At 52.4% G+C, this 16,996-nt stretch overlaps 1 protein-coding gene across 1 annotated transcript in view; it reads right to left on the reverse strand.

Annotated features, from left to right (window-relative positions):
* LOC142246642 (gamma-crystallin 2-like) overlaps nt 1-12,661 on the reverse strand; it is a 47,176-nt gene extending 34,515 nt beyond the window's left edge. Inside the window, exon 1 of the mRNA XM_075319709.1 lies at nt 12,521-12,661. Coding sequence (XP_075175824.1) covers nt 12,521-12,661 — 141 coding nt within the window. The remainder of the gene's footprint in view (nt 1-12,520) is intronic.
* Nucleotides 12,662-16,996: the final 4,335 nt, after the last annotated feature.

Here is a 16,996-nt window from a genome sequence, read left to right on the forward strand (position 1 = left end):
GACGTATGACTGTGTTTGCATACCTTTCAGCAGTCAGTGCTACGTAGCAATTCTTGTTTAAATGCTTCACTGGCAACTCTTTAGCAGGCACTACAAGTACCAATCCCTATTTCGATCATTAAATGTACCGATTTGTGGCACCCAGACCTTTCCCTGCATTTTCCTATTGTAAACTACAGTAATGCTCTCAAATATATCTGAACTACCTAGCTTTAAACCCCATTCTAAGCTCACTGTCTAGCAGCTCCATTGACAGAAGCTTCCCTAACATTTCACATTCACAAAATGGCGCTGAGGCAACATGTCAATGATTTATATGCATACAGAAATGTGACTTGGGCAGCCAATCACAGAAGCCCTTCTCTCTGAACCTTGTGGATGTTTGCTGTGCCGTGATTGGCTGCAGCAACATCCACAAATGAAGTTAAGAAAAATGAAAAAAAAACATGGCACCATGCATGTCTGAATTCTGCCAGAGTCCACACCTCCTGAACTGATTTTACACATCCTTACATCAAACAGTATTACAAGCCTATCAATAAGCAAAGAATGCTATAAAAAAGCATTTTTGGAAACGCGGCCAGAGTTTAGGGGCAGAAAACATGTGCATGTCTAAAATGATGCATAAAAAGATGAACATCACTAGACCACAGGCCAGATGGGAGTTCAAAGTGACTTCCTTTGCCTCATTAAAGTGAATTTTCCATTTTGAATTTTATCTGAATCATGATTCTCAGAAATTTACATGTAATCTGTGGTTTAGAAGCTCAGCATAGAGAACAGCATAAATGTAAGCCACACCGTACTGCGATATTTGGGAGGCAGAATTAACAAATCAACAGCAGTTGAAGAATTGGCTTTATTCATGTATTTTTAATGCAGTACATGGTGCGGTAAAATTGATTAGATGACTTTATTTCTCCAGTCAGTATGATTACAGTCATACCAGGCTTGCATAGTTTTTTTTAGGTTTGGCTACTAACATGCTAAAAAACGCTTTTTTACAAAATAAAGGTTTTTTACCTCACCAAATTTTCAAGGCTATAGCTTTTTTTTATTTTTTTGCCGATAGAGTCATGTGGGGGCTTGTTTTTTGTCGGATGAGATGGAGTTTTTATTAACACCATTTTGGGTCACATAATATTTTTTGGTTGTCTTTCTGTTCTGCTGTTTGTGAAGAAGAAGCAACAATTCAGCTATTGTTTATTTTATTTTATTTTTTACGCCTTTCACCTTGTGGTAAAAGTGATCAGACAGCTTTATTCTTCAGGTCAGTACTAGGGATGGGCAAACCTAATCTGTAAAGATCTGGATCCATAACAAACACATATTGGGAAAACCATGTTGCAGTTCAGGTTCACTTCGGGTACAGAGGCTGTAAAAAAAGTATTTTATTAAAAAACATTATGATTTTACTTACCAGTCCCGCTATACGTTCTGCAGACCCGCTATCTCCCAGCCACTTCTGCTTCTGCATCAGATCATTAATTTTCACTGCACTGCTTGTCACTCGGCAGTCTTCGGATTTTTTCAGCTGTGTTTGCGGTGACGTCAGGGTTCACCTGAGTCCATGGCTTAACCATGGACTCGATTGAACTTTGACTATCACTGTCAGCCTACTTCTCGCCCTACACAGAACGATGAAGCAGAGTTGACATTGCTCTCCCTGTGGACTATGTCAGACTAAAGATTTTTTTATAATAAAGATGGAGTCTCTCAATTTTTTTTGTTTTATTTCTAATAAAAAAAAATGTTTCTATGTGTTGTGCTTTTTTTACTGTTTACTAGAAATTCATGGTGGTCATTTCTAATTTGGTGTGACACCATGAATTTTGGGCTTAGTACCAGCTGAGAATACAAAGCTGGTATTAACCCCTTTATTACCCAGTGTGCCACCTCCATCAAGGCTGCTGGAGGAGCCGGGTAAAGCACCTGTAAATGGCACTAAAAAACAGCGTTTTTTAGCGTGGGGGGCCCAGGATGCTTGGCCCTTACCACTCTTAGAATCCCATTTTTTTTTAAATTATTTTTTTAAATACTTAAAAAAAATTAATGGACTTCACTGTATTTTGATTCTCAGTGCAGATAAAGCAGATGGCTATGAGATGCCCCCCCCCCACCCGCAGCCTGGCTTTACCTTGGCTGGCAATCAAAATTCAGCAAAGCCTAATATTTTTTTTTTAATTATTTAAAAAAAGTTTTAAAAAAATTGCGCAGGCTCCCGCAATATTTTGATGGTCAGCCAGGTAAAACCAGGTAGCAGGGGACTGGAATCCTCAGTGCAGGGTGGCTCAAGCTGTCTGGGCCTCCCCCGCTGCAAATTACAGCCCCCAGCCACCCCAGAAAATGGCTCATTCATAGAAACGCTATTTTCTGGCACTTTATCCGGCTTGTCCAGCGGCACTGATGGTGGTGGCATGCTGAGTAATAAAGGGGTTAGGGCCAGCTTTGAATTATCAGCTGGTACTGAGGCCAAAATTCACGGTGTCATACCAAATTAGACATGGCCACCATAAATTTTTAGTAAACAGTAAAACAACCCCCACATTACATAGAATCTTTTTTTATTAGAAATGAAACAAAAAAAAAAATTTAGAGACTCCATCTTTATTATTAAAAAAAATCCTTTGTTCAACGCGACATAGTCCACAGGGAGAGCAATGTCAGCTCTGCTTCATCGCTCTGTACAGACAAGCATCTCTACAGAGCGAGAAGCAGGCTGACACACACAGTTACAGTCAAAGTTCAATCGAGTCTGTGGCTAAGCCATGGACTCGGGTGAACACTGACGTCACCCCGAACATGGCCGAAAAAAACTCGAAGACTGCAGAGTGACAAACAGTGCAGTGTATACCGTCGAAAGGTAATGATTGGACCCAGAAGCAAAAGCGGCCGGGAGATAGCAGGTGTGCAAGACGCGTCGCGAGACTGGTAAGTATAATGATAATGTTTATTATTAACTATATTCTTGATTTTACAGCTCCTCCATCCCATCCCATAACTGAAAAATCCAAGGTCGGAGTTCAGACACAAGTTCGCATTATCTCCAGCCCTAAACGCGAACGTTACAAAAAGCTCGGGCGAGTCTCCCAATCCCGAACATTGGGGGGTTCGGCCATCACTAGTCAGTACCATTACAATGATACCACTTTTTTTTATGTTTTTCTGCTTTTATACCATAATACCAATTTTATGGAAACAAATAGTTTTTGCTTTGCTGTATTCTGAGAGCTTTAGATTTTCTATTTTTTCGCTGATGGAGCTGTATGGTGGCTTGTTTTTTGCGGAACAAGATGACATTTTTTACAATACATTTTTTATTTATATATGACTTTTTAAGCGCATTTTATTCCTCTTTTTGTTGTATATTGGGAGGCCATCACGGGAAAGGATGATATAAGTTTCTAGGATATGAGAACTACTTTGGAAGGGTATTCATAAATGAATATCATGATGAACGATGGAATATGTCTATATTATATTATCTGAAAAGCTCATTAATATTGAACAAGGATTGATTGTGGCAATGATGGACTGAATTATATGTAATCACATTATGAATTATGAACTGAAATAATAAGTATGAATTGAAGTATATGTAATTACTCCTTTAGAATATTGTCTCATAGTAAATAATAGGATGCTTTTATAACTCCCTGTATTTATACTTGTGTGGATATGAATAAATTGCTGCACATATATTTCTAACTTGTGGGGGTCACATGAGATGTGGCCCTGCAAGTACCAAAGGAAATGAATATGAGATATAATGTTGATAAATGACTGAGCACATAACTCTGTATATCTAATGATGTGACTCGGACCTGGGTGCTGTACGGTCTGTAACAATAAGGACAAGCTATGTACCCATAGAGCATGCATATAAAAAACAAACTTTAAGAGTACCCTTACTTTGGACATATTGCAGCATGCAATACATGTGAGTGTCATCGATCTTTGTATGAGTATACTGTATCCCTGGCTAGGTGGGCTGCTGGTGTACTGCCCCGCAGCCTCGGCTGCGACCGCCGAGCTGCTTGGATCCGTGCTCGTACCACAGGTGGTGGCTCGAGCCTCTCACGGACCCGGGGGTCACGTCACTCTGCAAGGGATTTGGCGCTACACGCGGGAATTTGGGTGTTTGGTTTGAAATTATAGTTTGTGACGCTGTGGCGCCCCTGACCTGGTCAGGCACCACTGAGTACTGCACCCATGCTGGGGACAGTACAACACAGGTAATCCAGAAGGCTGACAGGGGTGTGGTACACAGGCGCATAGTGATCAGGTCTCACACATGTACCCATGAGAGGACCCCTGGGGATCCCAGGAGGGGGAAAAGCCTTGACCTTCACTGGAATAGTGGAGGGGGCCAAAAGCCTCCATCTCTTCTCAAGGGGTGTGGTAAGAGAATCTGGTTGCTAGGTGGCGTAGGCAAGAACAGGAGAGGAGGAGCAGTGAGTCAGTTAGAGGAGAACTCCATAGGGCTCAGTGAGGAGCAGACCTGTGGGGTTGATGCTGTCTAACAGCGCCCGCGCAGTGGCTACCGACGGGGGAGAACGGTCAACTAGGAGTGCTGCCTGAAAGCCAGCTTCAGCTAGAGAGAAAGCACGGAGTGGGAAGTAAGGAGACTGCTAGAGAGCACCAGGCCCAACCGGGCGGCAGATCCCGAAGCGAAGATAGATCCAGCTTTCTTCTGCTAAACCTGCCGGTGTGGGGCTCTCAAAGCCCACACCACAACACCACAAAAGCCGCAGCCACGTAACCGCAGTGAGGGCCCATAGGTCACAGGAGGCAAGAAGCTGGAGTGGCCTGGTCCGGGGAACAAGCAAACGGCAAACAAAAGGGGGAGAGAGGCTGCAGCATCTTCCCTGGGCGACCCCCATAGGGACTAAAAGTCGGGGTCACCCCAAACCACCAAGGGCTAAGGAAGGCGAGTCAGTAGTCACCCTCATAAAGTCAGCCTGAAGGATACCTGGTTCCCATCTGGTTCATCTCAGCTACGCCCGGGTTACTCACCCTGCCACCTGAAGTGAGTAAAAACCCTGAAAGACATTCTGCCTGTGTGGAGTTATTCTGCGCCTTGTGGTACTACGCACCTACATCGGGCCCTGGGGCTTGCCTCACTCTCAGGAGGCTATTCCAACTGACTGCACATACCATCAGCCCCAGGCGACCCTCAACCTGCAGTGGCGGTCCCTACTGGCCGCAATACTGAGAGTGGCGTCACGATCAAAACCGAAGATTCCCTACCTGTGACCAGCACCAGCTACGTGGAGTCCCTGAAGGTATGCACCGATACAACACCTGTGGGACTTCACATCATCTGGCGTCACGAACAGGATAAGGACTAGACCTGTTCAGACAGGTGACCATGTGCCTAGGCGGTCCGCTTGAAAAATTGGAAGCGCCGCCATATTGCCACCATGAAAAGCGCGCTGAAAAACAACAGCAGCCCGCGCTGGGAGAAGTTACCGCCCACAAAGAGGTGTGGCTACCCAGAGATCCCCTGCGGAGTTCTGAGCTTGCCAGCAAAGAGAGCGGAAGCGTCCGGAGACGGCGGAGCAGGAGAGAAGCCAGCAGCTTGCTAAGGAAGATGGCGTCTGAGAGCAGAGACTCAGAGCCAGGCTCCGCTGCCTGGTGGTGTCGGGAGCTCGCCGAGTTCTGCGATCAACTGGAAGCCAGGGTCGGAAGGCTGATCAGAGAGGGACGCGAGGAGTTCCTATGGATGACCGCGGCGGTTCGGGCCTACGAGGAGAGAGCCGCGCACCGAGTGCCAGATCGGACGGTGACAACTCAGACCCCGATGCTGCCAACGATGGGTGAGTCGAGTGATGCCCCGGCTAGCGCAAGTGCCCCGACCCCTACGGCCACGTCCGCGGTCCCTGAAGAGGCGCCCGGCGCGGCGACGCTGAACCAGGCCGCAGCCACGCCAGGTGCGGCCCGCCAAGCCCAGGCCGCCGCAGAGATGCCCTGCTCGGCCCGCCAAGCCCAGGCCGCCGCAGCGATGCCCTGCTCGGCCCGCCAAGCCCCGGCCGCCGCAGCGATGCCCTGCTCGGCCCACCAAGACCCGGTCCCTGCAGCGATGCCCAGCCCAGCCTGCACAGACCCCATCACAGCTGCGACGCCGATCCAGGCCGCCGCCATGCCAGGCGCGGCCCGCCAAGACCAGGCCGCCGCCATACAGGGCGCGGCCCGCCAAGACCAGGCCGCCGCCATGCCAGGCGCGGCCCGCCAAGACCAGGCCGCCGCCATGACAGGCGCGGCCCGCCAAGACAAGGCTGACGTACCATTTACCCCGGCCCGCAAGGCCAGAGCAGACAAGGCTCCCCAGGTTCAGGAAGTCCCTGCTAGGCCATCCCTGGTAGGTGAGGACTCCGCATACTGGCAGCTAAAAGCCGACCTGGAAGCTAAGTTCCCACGGGAGATGGTGGAGCGGTACATGCTCCCTCCGCACACCCCGAAGAGTATCCCGACAGCTCCTGCAGCAACCACGGCAAAGAGTTCCCCACCTGGGCCGGCAGAAAGAAGTCCATCCCCAGCACTGCTACCCAAGGAGTGCCAGGAAGAACTAAGGGGGGGAGGAGGCCAGGAAGCTGAGAGGCTGACTCCAGAGCCATACCCAGAGCCAGAGATGCTGCCCTATTCTCGCTGGGATGAGGAAGACCTGACACCATCTGCAGAAGAAGAACTGCCCAAAAGCCTTACCTGGGAGTTTGTGAGCTGCACCCTACAGAATCCAGCCCGTAAGACACACCGCAACAGAACGCAACTATCCTCTGCACCGTCATCTCCAGAGCAGAGAGAAGTCACCGTCAGAGACCTGCAAGAAAAACGAGCCCTGAGAAGGTCCAAAGCCCAGGCCAGAGGACCCCTTTTCAGAGGAGTAGTAGAGGATTTCAATCTGAGAAGTGGATATGGATTCATTGTAGCACCTGGTATCAAAGAAGGGATATTTGTCAATCGGAGAGACGTCAGAGCTAATCTGCCCAGAGGACACCCTGGCAGAAATCTAAAGATGGGAGATTCAGTCCAGTTTACTATGCACCAAGGTGAAAGAGGATTGTATGCCCTGGACGTAACACAAAGTCCTAAAGAAAGAGAAGGAAGACAAAGCAGAGAAAAAGAACCTACGGATGAGACGACCACAGACGACGATAAAGAGCAGGAAAGCAGCAGGTGCCACCGCCATACAGGATCAAGCCCTGGTAAAGAGGAGTAAAGTAAAGTAAAGTAAAGTAAAGAAAGTTAAAGTTTTGAAAAAGTTTGTTTTGCAACGTTCACGTTTAAGCATGTGCCCACAAAAACTATTGTGAGAAAAACCATAAACCTTAAGGCTATGAACTGGCTATAGCCACAAACTCTCGCAGTGTAAATAGTTACACCAGAGGGCACCACCGCCACCAGAGTCAGCCTGTTTAGGGGCTTGGCTCGTCTGCAACCAGGAGGAGCCCGTCCGTATATAGGGCCTTGGCTCACCTGCAACCAGAGAGCACGCCTGTTTATGGGGCCTTGGCTCACCACCACAAAGAGGGTACCTGGTCAGCACCAACTGTGGAGGCCGCCTCTGCATCCTGCCAGAAGAGGCTGAAGGCGCGGATCCACCAGGCCAGGTATACCCTGAAACCACCAGCCCATGTAAGCCGCCTCTACATCCTGCCAGAAGTGGCTGAAGCCGCGGCCAACGTGAAAGGGTTTTGGGTGGGTTAACGGACTTGTGGGTGGAGGGTGGTGATGTATGGTACCTGGTGCTTTTAAAAAAATGTTTTACATGTTTTAATGTTTTATGCATTTTAAAATGTTGTCTTGCAGCCCGAGGACGTGCTGGTGATAACTAAGGGGGAATGTGGCGCCCCTGACCTGGTCAGGCACCACTGAGTACTGCACCCATGCTGGGGACAGTACAACACAGGTAATCCAGAAGGCTGACAGGGGTGTGGTACACAGGCGCATAGTGATCAGGTCTCACACATGTACCCATGAGAGGACCCCTGGGGATCCCAGGAGGGGGAAAAGCCTTGACCTTCACTGGAATAGTGGAGGGGGCCAAAAGCCTCCATCTCTTCTCAAGGGGTGTGGTAAGAGAATCTGGTTGCTAGGTGGCGTAGGCAAGAACAGGAGAGGAGGAGCAGTGAGTCAGTTAGAGGAGAACTCCATAGGGCTCAGTGAGGAGCAGACCTGTGGGGTTGATGCTGTCTAACAGCGCCCGCGCAGTGGCTACCGACGGGGGAGAACGGTCAACTAGGAGTGCTGCCTGAAAGCCAGCTTCAGCTAGAGAGAAAGCACGGAGTGGGAAGTAAGGAGACTGCTAGAGAGCACCAGGCCCAACCGGGCGGCAGATCCCGAAGCGAAGATAGATCCAGCTTTCTTCTGCTAAACCTGCCGGTGTGGGGCTCTCAAAGCCCACACCACAACACCACAAAAGCCGCAGCCACGTAACCGCAGTGAGGGCCCATAGGTCACAGGAGGCAAGAAGCTGGAGTGGCCTGGTCCGGGGAACAAGCAAACGGCAAACAAAAGGGGGAGAGAGGCTGCAGCATCTTCCCTGGGCGACCCCCATAGGGACTAAAAGTCGGGGTCACCCCAAACCACCAAGGGCTAAGGAAGGCGAGTCAGTAGTCACCCTCATAAAGTCAGCCTGAAGGATACCTGGTTCCCATCTGGTTCATCTCAGCTACGCCCGGGTTACTCACCCTGCCACCTGAAGTGAGTAAAAACCCTGAAAGACATTCTGCCTGTGTGGAGTTATTCTGCGCCTTGTGGTACTACGCACCTACATCGGGCCCTGGGGCTTGCCTCACTCTCAGGAGGCTATTCCAACTGACTGCACATACCATCAGCCCCAGGCGACCCTCAACCTGCAGTGGCGGTCCCTACTGGCCGCAATACTGAGAGTGGCGTCACGATCAAAACCGAAGATTCCCTACCTGTGACCAGCACCAGCTACGTGGAGTCCCTGAAGGTATGCACCGATACAACACCTGTGGGGCTTCACAACGCCACCCACGGATTGTGGTGATTGTGGACACCACCGCTGCGGTGAAGGTGTGGGGGCCCCCGGGAGCGGTGTAGTAGTGCAGCTAGGTGTTGACCCATCCGTGGGTAGGGGATGTTGGTCCCGGGGTCCCGCGAGTCAGGGCCCAGGTGCAGGGTATAGTGTTGCGGTGCAGCGCTGCGCGGTGCCTGATGGCACTGGTGTACTCACTCTGACACAAGACACTGGAGTCACTGGTAAACCAAACGTGAGTGATAAACGGGGCCCGCAGCCAGCTGCAGCTTTTCCCAGATTAGGTTGGTGGTGCCCGCCTTCCTCCTGCACCTCTGTGTATGAATCTTGACTCCTGTGCCTAGACACCGGCAGTCCGCTCCCCGATGTGTATCTGTTGTAGGAGCCCGTTTGCCCGCAGACACTGGCCCTTTGGATCTCTTGCCCTTGACGGTGGCACTTATCCGGAATGGTTGGGCTGTTGCCTTCAATCGGGACTTAGGTGGGAATGAACCCCTGAGGTTCAGACCGCAATCAGTGAATTTGACTATGGTGGTGGCTTCTAGCCTAGTTCGGGGTCTGAGTACCCTGCCAGGTGCTCCAGTATCCAGTTGGCTCCCCAGTTCGGTTCCGGCAGGTCACTACCCTGTCCCGGTCCCTTACGATTCCACCGGTCATTTTCCCAGTCTCCTGCAGGCAGCCACTACCGTCTGCCTCCTTGCCAGTGGCAACTGGGCGACGACCCAGCCACCTGGTAGTCTCTGGGCAGCCTGGACACAGGACAATCCATGAACTTAAACCTGACTCTTCCAGAGCCTGAGCTAGACTTTACTAGACTACTTGGGTTCCCGCTTCCAGGCCTGTGAACTCCTCGGTGGGTGGAGCCAACCGCCTGGCTCCAACCCCCCCGATGTGGACATCAAACCTGGAGGGTGGTGACAAGGCTTTTAAGTTTGACTGATGTTACCTAACTGGGAAGGGGTGTGTAGTGTTATTGTGTGGCTACCTGGGATGACCTGGAAAGTCCAGGGCGTCACATTGGCGATGTGAATGCCTGCCCCGCGATCGGCAGCTTCTGAGCTGAGACTAATAGTTTGGTTGCAACTAATTGTGGGGTAGTAGGCGTGTCATGGGCTCATCCCAACATATCGGGCTCATGCGCAGGGTGCGGATGTGTACCGCCCTGAGAGGGGCTCGGCCACTCTACTTGCCGGGCCGAGCCGCTCGAGGTCCGGGCTCGGGTTTGTCGGTGGCTTGAGCGCCTCCGAACCGGGGGCCACGTCGCTCTGTTAAGGGGAGGCAGTGGGGTGGTGGGGTGGTACGAGGGGCGCAGCCGGGGGCCGCGTTGTCGCTGGACGGGTCGTGACGCCACCCATGGGTCGTAGTGACGGGATGCACCACCGCTGCGGCTGGAGTGAAGGGGGCTCCAAGGATCAGTGCTGAAGGCGCAGCTTGGAAGTTAGCCCATCCGTGGGTAGGGGCGGTGTGTCTCGGGGCCCGGTGGGACAGGCGATCATGTTGTCGGGGTGCAAGGTGCCGTGCTGCGGTGTGGTGTTGTGCCCGGATGGCACTGGTGTGCTCACTATTAATTCACACTCAGAGTCACTGGTAAACCAAAGTTCGGGTATGGTCGGGTCCCTCAGCCGGCTGCTTGTGTCCCTTGTGAGGCTGATGGTGGCCCCCTTTCCCTTGCACCTCTTGTTTTGATTTTCGGCTCCCCTGCCTGGACAGTGGTAGCCCGCTCCCCGGCGTTTAGCTGCCGGAAAAGCCCTTGGTTGCCCGCAGGCGCTGGCCCGTCGGATGTTTGGCCCTTGGCGGTGGCTCTCACCCGGTATCGGTGGGCTGTTGCCTTCTTTCGGGACTTTGGGTGAGGATGAACCCATGAGGTCCAGACTGCAATCAGTTAATTTGCCTACACTCAGTGGCTTCTAAGCTAGGACGGGGTCTGAGTACCCGGTTTCTGGTGCTCCGGTAAACGGTTGACTCCCCGGTTCAGGGCCGGCGGGCTCCAACCCTGGCCCGGTCCCTACGGTTCCGCCGGTTGTACACCGGTACTCCTGCAGGCGGCCACCACCGTCTGCCTGACTGACGTTACAGGGATCCCAGGCTCCAACCCGGGTCCCTGACAGATCTGCTCCTCTTTCCTCCTCCTGTGACAACTCTCTCCAAACTTAAACTGTTTTTATTTCCTGCCTCAGGACCGTAGTCTCTTCGGTGGGCGTGCCTTTCTGCCTGACTCCGCCCACCTGGTGTGCTCTACTGGCCCTGAGGGAGGCATCAGGTCTCCCTTTCGGGTGACGGGTGTGTCCTCACAAGGGATGGGGGTGTGTGTGTAATGTGGTAGGTGTTGTTACCTGTGACCCCTGGGGTCCAGGGCATCACATTCCCCCTTGGTTTAATGCAGACCGTCCGCGGGCTGCCCGACCAACTCCGGTTTATTTTTATTTTTCTTTTAACTGTAAAAATAGGAAACATTTACAATTATAATAACATTTTTACAAAATATAATATTTCTGTAGGTCTTCCCATAACGGGAGGCATTTTCCTTTAACGTTGCATGACTTTATTAACGAAACGGGTTCATGTCCTTCCGCCTTTCCCACCCAAACAACCTAGCCTTGATGCTGCCCCTAAGAAATGGGCAGCACCCCTTTTCCCCAGTCCGGAAACAGGAACATGGCTAGATCACCCAGGCGGGAACGGGTACGGTGCGACGCACCCGGCAGTTGCTGAAGGGCTACCCGGAGGATGGTCACCGGTCCCGGTGGTGACCGGACCCCAGCCTGCTCTGCTGCGGGTCCTACCTCCAATCTGCCTCTCCGGAGGCTAACGGAACGGGAAGGCATGTTAAAAGGGGCAGGAAGGGGACAATATTTACAAGCCCAAAAGTTTTTGGGTGGCCAGCAAGTCCATGGCCTTGTCCATGAGCAGTCACTCACGCAACATGGTTAAACGGAGGTCAAACACAAGTCCCAATGGGGACGGGTCCTTTTTAGCTCACGGGCTACCATCTTACTCCAGCTCTTCCTCCGACGCGGATTCAACCTCCGCCTCAAACATTTCCAGCATGCAACAGGCATGGTGGGAAAGGGCCATCCGGTATCCATTCCCACAGCTTCGCGGGATGTAAGTGGCCGCTGGGGCACTGCTGGTAAGGTGATTTTCATCTGCCTCCTCTGATCCTGAGACCGGTTCTGTGTCAGGCCCAGAGCCACTGCTTTCTGTCTCCGTGTGGTCAGGCATCACTCCCATCTGGACCAGGCGGGCCGCTGGGGCCATCTTTCCCTCGGCATCAAGCAGGTTGCCGTCAGCTGCTGTAACCTCCGGGCCTGCTGCTCCTTCAGCCACCCCGACCTCCGGACCTTCCTGAATAGGCGTTTCGGGTCCCGCTGCCATGGCAGGGGGCAGTGGGCCGGGCAGACCTGCAGTGGCGGTTCCCACGGGCGACGGCGGAGACCGTATAGGGGCCAGGGGTAGACCGGGTCCCTCGGCCACAGCGGCCGGTCCCTGTGGGACATAGAGGGGTGGGTCACTCACCAGCTCCTCCAACTCGGCCTCCATCTCATACACCTGGGCGCTCGCAGCCAGCTCCTCCACCTCGGCGGTCCACTGCTCCATCAGAAGGCGTATCTGGCTCTGGTGGCGCTGACAAATCTCTGCTGTCCGGGCTCTATCCATGCCGCGGTTACAGGCGCGGGCTCCAAACCCTCAAGCTGCTCGGACGGGGCGGACATGCTTCTTCTACACCGATGGGGTCCAGGAACGGAACGGATACAGGGTCCTGGAGTCCCTGCCTTATTATCTTCTTGGTCACATCCGGCAGTCTCTCTGCCCGCCTCCCCCTTGGTTTTCTCTCCGCACCCTTCCTTTGGGGACGGGGCTTCACTTTCGCGCCTTCACTGCTCGGGGAAGACGACTCGAGCGGGAAACTTTTGCGCCAAGATGGCGGAACTTCAACTTTTTCGGCAGGACGCCGCTGACGGACACTTCTAAGGCGCACTTCCTCAGGTAAGTGGACTGTCTGGATCCTGTTCGTGATGCCAGAAAAGTCGATGTATACCACCCTGAGAGGGGCTCGGCCGCTCCACTTGCCGGGCTGAGCCACTCGAGGTCCGGGCTCGGGTTTGTCGGTGGCTCGAGTGCCTCCGAACCGGGGGCCACGTCGCTCTGTTAAGGGGAGGCAGTGGGGTAGTGGTGTGGGCCGAGGGGTGCAGCCGGGGGCCGCGTTGTCGTTGGACGGGTCGGGACGCCACCCATGGGTCGTAGTGACGGGATGCACCACCGCTGTGGCTGGAGTGAAGGGGGCTCCCAGGATCGGTGTTGAAGGCGCAGCTTGGATGTTAGCCTCTCCGTGGGTAGGGGCAGTGTGTCCCGGGGCCCAGTGGGACAGAAAATCATGTTGTCAGGGTGCAAGGTTTTGATTTTTGGCTCCCCTGCCTGGACAGTGGTAGCCCGCTCCCCGGCGTTTAGCTGCCGGAAGAGCCCTCGGTTGCTTGCAGGCGCTGGCCCATCAGATGTTTGGCCTTTGGCGGTGGCTCTCACCCGGTATCGGTGGGCTGTTGCCTTCTTTCAGGACTTTGGGTGAGGATGAACCCGTGAGGTCCAGACTGCAATCAGTTAATTTGCCTACACTCAGTGGCTTCTAAGCTAGGATGGGGTCTGAGTACCCAGTTTCTGGTGCTCCGGTAAACGGTTGACTCCCCGGTTCAGGGCCAGCGGGCTCCAACCCTGGCCCAGTTCCTACGGTTTCACCAGTCATACACCAGTACTCCTGCAGGCGGCCACCACCGTCTGCCTGACTGACGTTACAGGGATCCAAGGCTCTAACCCGGGTCCCTGACAGCTCTGCTCCTCTTTCCTCCTCCTGTCACAACTCTCTCCAAACCTAAACTGTTTTTATTTCCTGCCTCAGGACCGTAGTCTCCTCGGTGGGTGTGCCTTTCTGCCTGACTCCACCCACCTGGTGTGCTCTACTGGCCCTGAGGGAGGCATCAGGTCTCCCTTTCGGGTGATGGGTGTGTCCTCACAAGGGATGGGGGTGTGTGTGTAATGTGGTAGGTGTTGTTACCTGTGACCCCTGGGGTCCAGGGCGTCACACATACTGGGGAGGGGGTAATTTTTGTCATGATGTGAAATCTGGTGCTGCGATGCAGTGTATGACATGGTTGATGGAGTGCAGGCACCTGGAACGTACGCTGGAACGCAGTGCGCTTGAATGTATTAAGAGGGAGGATCGTTTGGAGCAACCAAGGAGATTTCATCATCTGGACTGGTCTCCTAGCATATACGTATATATGACTGTGCACTATGGGGGTACAGATGCTGTTTGCAGCAAGACTATTATGTCATTTGAATCTATGTTGTTTGAGTCTTATACCCCCGTCACACGGACATACCTGTCCTGCGACATTGCTCTGGCCGTCGATCAGCCTCCTTTCTAAGGGCGCGGGTCGTGCGACGTCACAGCGACGTCACACGGCAGCCGTCCAATAGAGGCAGAGGGGCAGAGATGAGCGGACGTAAACATCCCGCCCACCTCCTTCCTTTCGCATTTGCAGTGGAGGCAGGTAAGGAGATGTTCCTCGCTCCTGCGGTGTCACACACAGCGATGTGTGCTGCCGCAGGAACGAGGAATAACATCGCTAATTAGAAGAGAATGATTTTTTGTTTTAGGATGACATCTCCGCAACAAACGATTTTGGCCGCTTTTGCGATCGTTTTAGGTCACACATAAGTGTCACACACTGCGATATCGTTAATGATGCTGGATGTGCAGCACAAACAACATGACTCCCGACGATAAATCATTAACGATATCGTAGCGTGTAAAGCCCGCTTAAGGTTGTGTGTTCACGTTGCGTTCAATTTCGCAGCGTGTAAGTCACTGCATGTGCGTTTCAGAACGCAGCCGAAAAAGCTTCGTTCTGAGATGCATTCGGCAGAACGCAATGTGCGCACATTCCTGGAGAATTCATGCGTTCTGGATGCTTGCTCTGCCATAGACAGAGTGGGAAAAGCATCCAGATCGTACATTTTTGACAGTGCTCTGCAGCATCCCCATAGACTTGCAGCAGAGCCGAGTGGGACCGCACCGTCAAACAGAGCATGGCTGGCTGCGAGACAGAGCCGCGCGATCAGAATGAACTCAGATGAACTTCACCCGACTTCATTGTGATCGCGCGGCCGTGTGCGTGTGCCGCGGCTTGATTTGTGGTCACACGTGAAGGACTCATCTGTGATCATAAATCCCCTGAGTGACTGCAGTGAGCAACGCGATCAGCTGTGCTTTCACTCAGGTTACTCGCGGCCACAGCAGCAGTCCTCCACCTGAGAGCGGTGGCCGCCAGTAACCGCAGTGACAACACAGCTGATTGGGCGACTCATTTCAGTTGCTACATGGAGCTGACAAGAGTGGCGGTGTTCTACTGCCGCTCCTAGCAGAGCTGAAAGCGTCGTGGGACCTTGCGTGGATTACGTCGGACCTGTATGTGTTTTTAAGGGGTTAATAAAGTGGTGAAAAAGTTAGTTTTTTTGTCTTTCATTAGAAATAAAGGATTTTTTGGATGTGGGTGTGTGAATGTGTGTGTTTATTTACTTTCACTTACAGGTTAACCATGGAAGGTATCTTGGAGAGATGCCTGCCATGATTAACCTAGGACTTAGTGGCAGCTATGGGCTGCTGCCATTAACTCCTTATTACTCTGTTTGCCACCACACCACGGCAATTCGGGATGAGCCGGGTAAAGTCCCGGGACTGTCACATCTAATGGATGCGGCAAATCCGGGCGGCTGCTGGCTGATATTGTTCGGCTGGGGGACTCCCCATAACGTGGAGCTCCCCATCCTGAGAATACCAGCCTTCAGTCGTGTGGCTTTGCCCTGGCTGGTATCCAAATTGGGGGGACCGCACGTTTTTTTTTTTAATTATTTTTTTTATTTTTTTACTGCTCGATATAGACACGCCCACCGGCGGCTGTGATTGGTTGCAATGAGACAGCTGTCACTTAGCGTGGGGCGCGTATCTGACTACAACCAATCATAGGCACCAGTGGGCGGGGGAAGCAGGGAATACGAGATTGATTAATGAGCGGCCGGAATTTTCAAAAGAGGAGAAGCCACCACAGTGTGAACGCCGTGCAACGCCGCGCCGGTGATCGTGGATCAGTGAGTATGAGAGAAGGGGTGGGAGGGAGAGACCGACATGGACAGAGAGAGAGATAGAGAGAAAGAGACCGACCGACAGAGAGAGAGACCGAAAGACCTGCGTTTATTATGTCAAAAACACATGCAGATCGCTAGTAACAAGCAAGTGAAACGCATTCTTTCGTGAAAAATATGCGTTTAGACTTTTCTCATTGACTTTAATGTTATTAAAACGCTGCCAAAATGGCAAAAACAATTGACATGTTGCTTCTTCAAACGCAGGGATTTTGACAAATTTTCCACAACTAAAACGCAGCGTTTTTAAATGCATCGAGCGCACAAGAAAGCCCTATTTTCCATAGACTTTGCCTGGAAATCAAAACGCATGCAATTTTGCATTAAAACGCTGCAGCTCAAAACGCTGTAGAAATGCATGAAAAAAAGCAACGTGCGCACACAGCCTTATACTCCCAGTCAAACTTTATGCAGTATTAGTGTGACACCCTAGCAAAACCATGTAGTCACAAATAGGCCCCCACACAATACCTTCCCTCACCTAGGTAACACACAGCCGACCTGAAACCCTAGTCACCCCCCCTTAGGGCAAGAAAGGCACACCAGTGGGTGGGACCAGGCGGTTAGGGAACGCCCACCTAGGGGTCTAGACAGCCCGGGGCAGGAAAACAAGCAGACAAGTTTGTAGTTCGAGTTGAGAGGAGTGTGGGCTGGAGCTAAATGTAGCTCCAGCAGAGGAAGTTCAAGGTGAACGGTGCCAGGGTCGGAGCCCTGGTGCCTTGGCTAGATGGCAGACGGTGGTCTCCATCAGCAGAATACAGGAAGACGGCCCAGCAGATCCGAGGAGGACTGGAG

Source organism: Anomaloglossus baeobatrachus, chromosome 7, assembly GCF_048569485.1.
Source record: "Anomaloglossus baeobatrachus isolate aAnoBae1 chromosome 7, aAnoBae1.hap1, whole genome shotgun sequence".
Taxonomy (NCBI): domain Eukaryota; kingdom Metazoa; phylum Chordata; class Amphibia; order Anura; family Aromobatidae; genus Anomaloglossus; species Anomaloglossus baeobatrachus.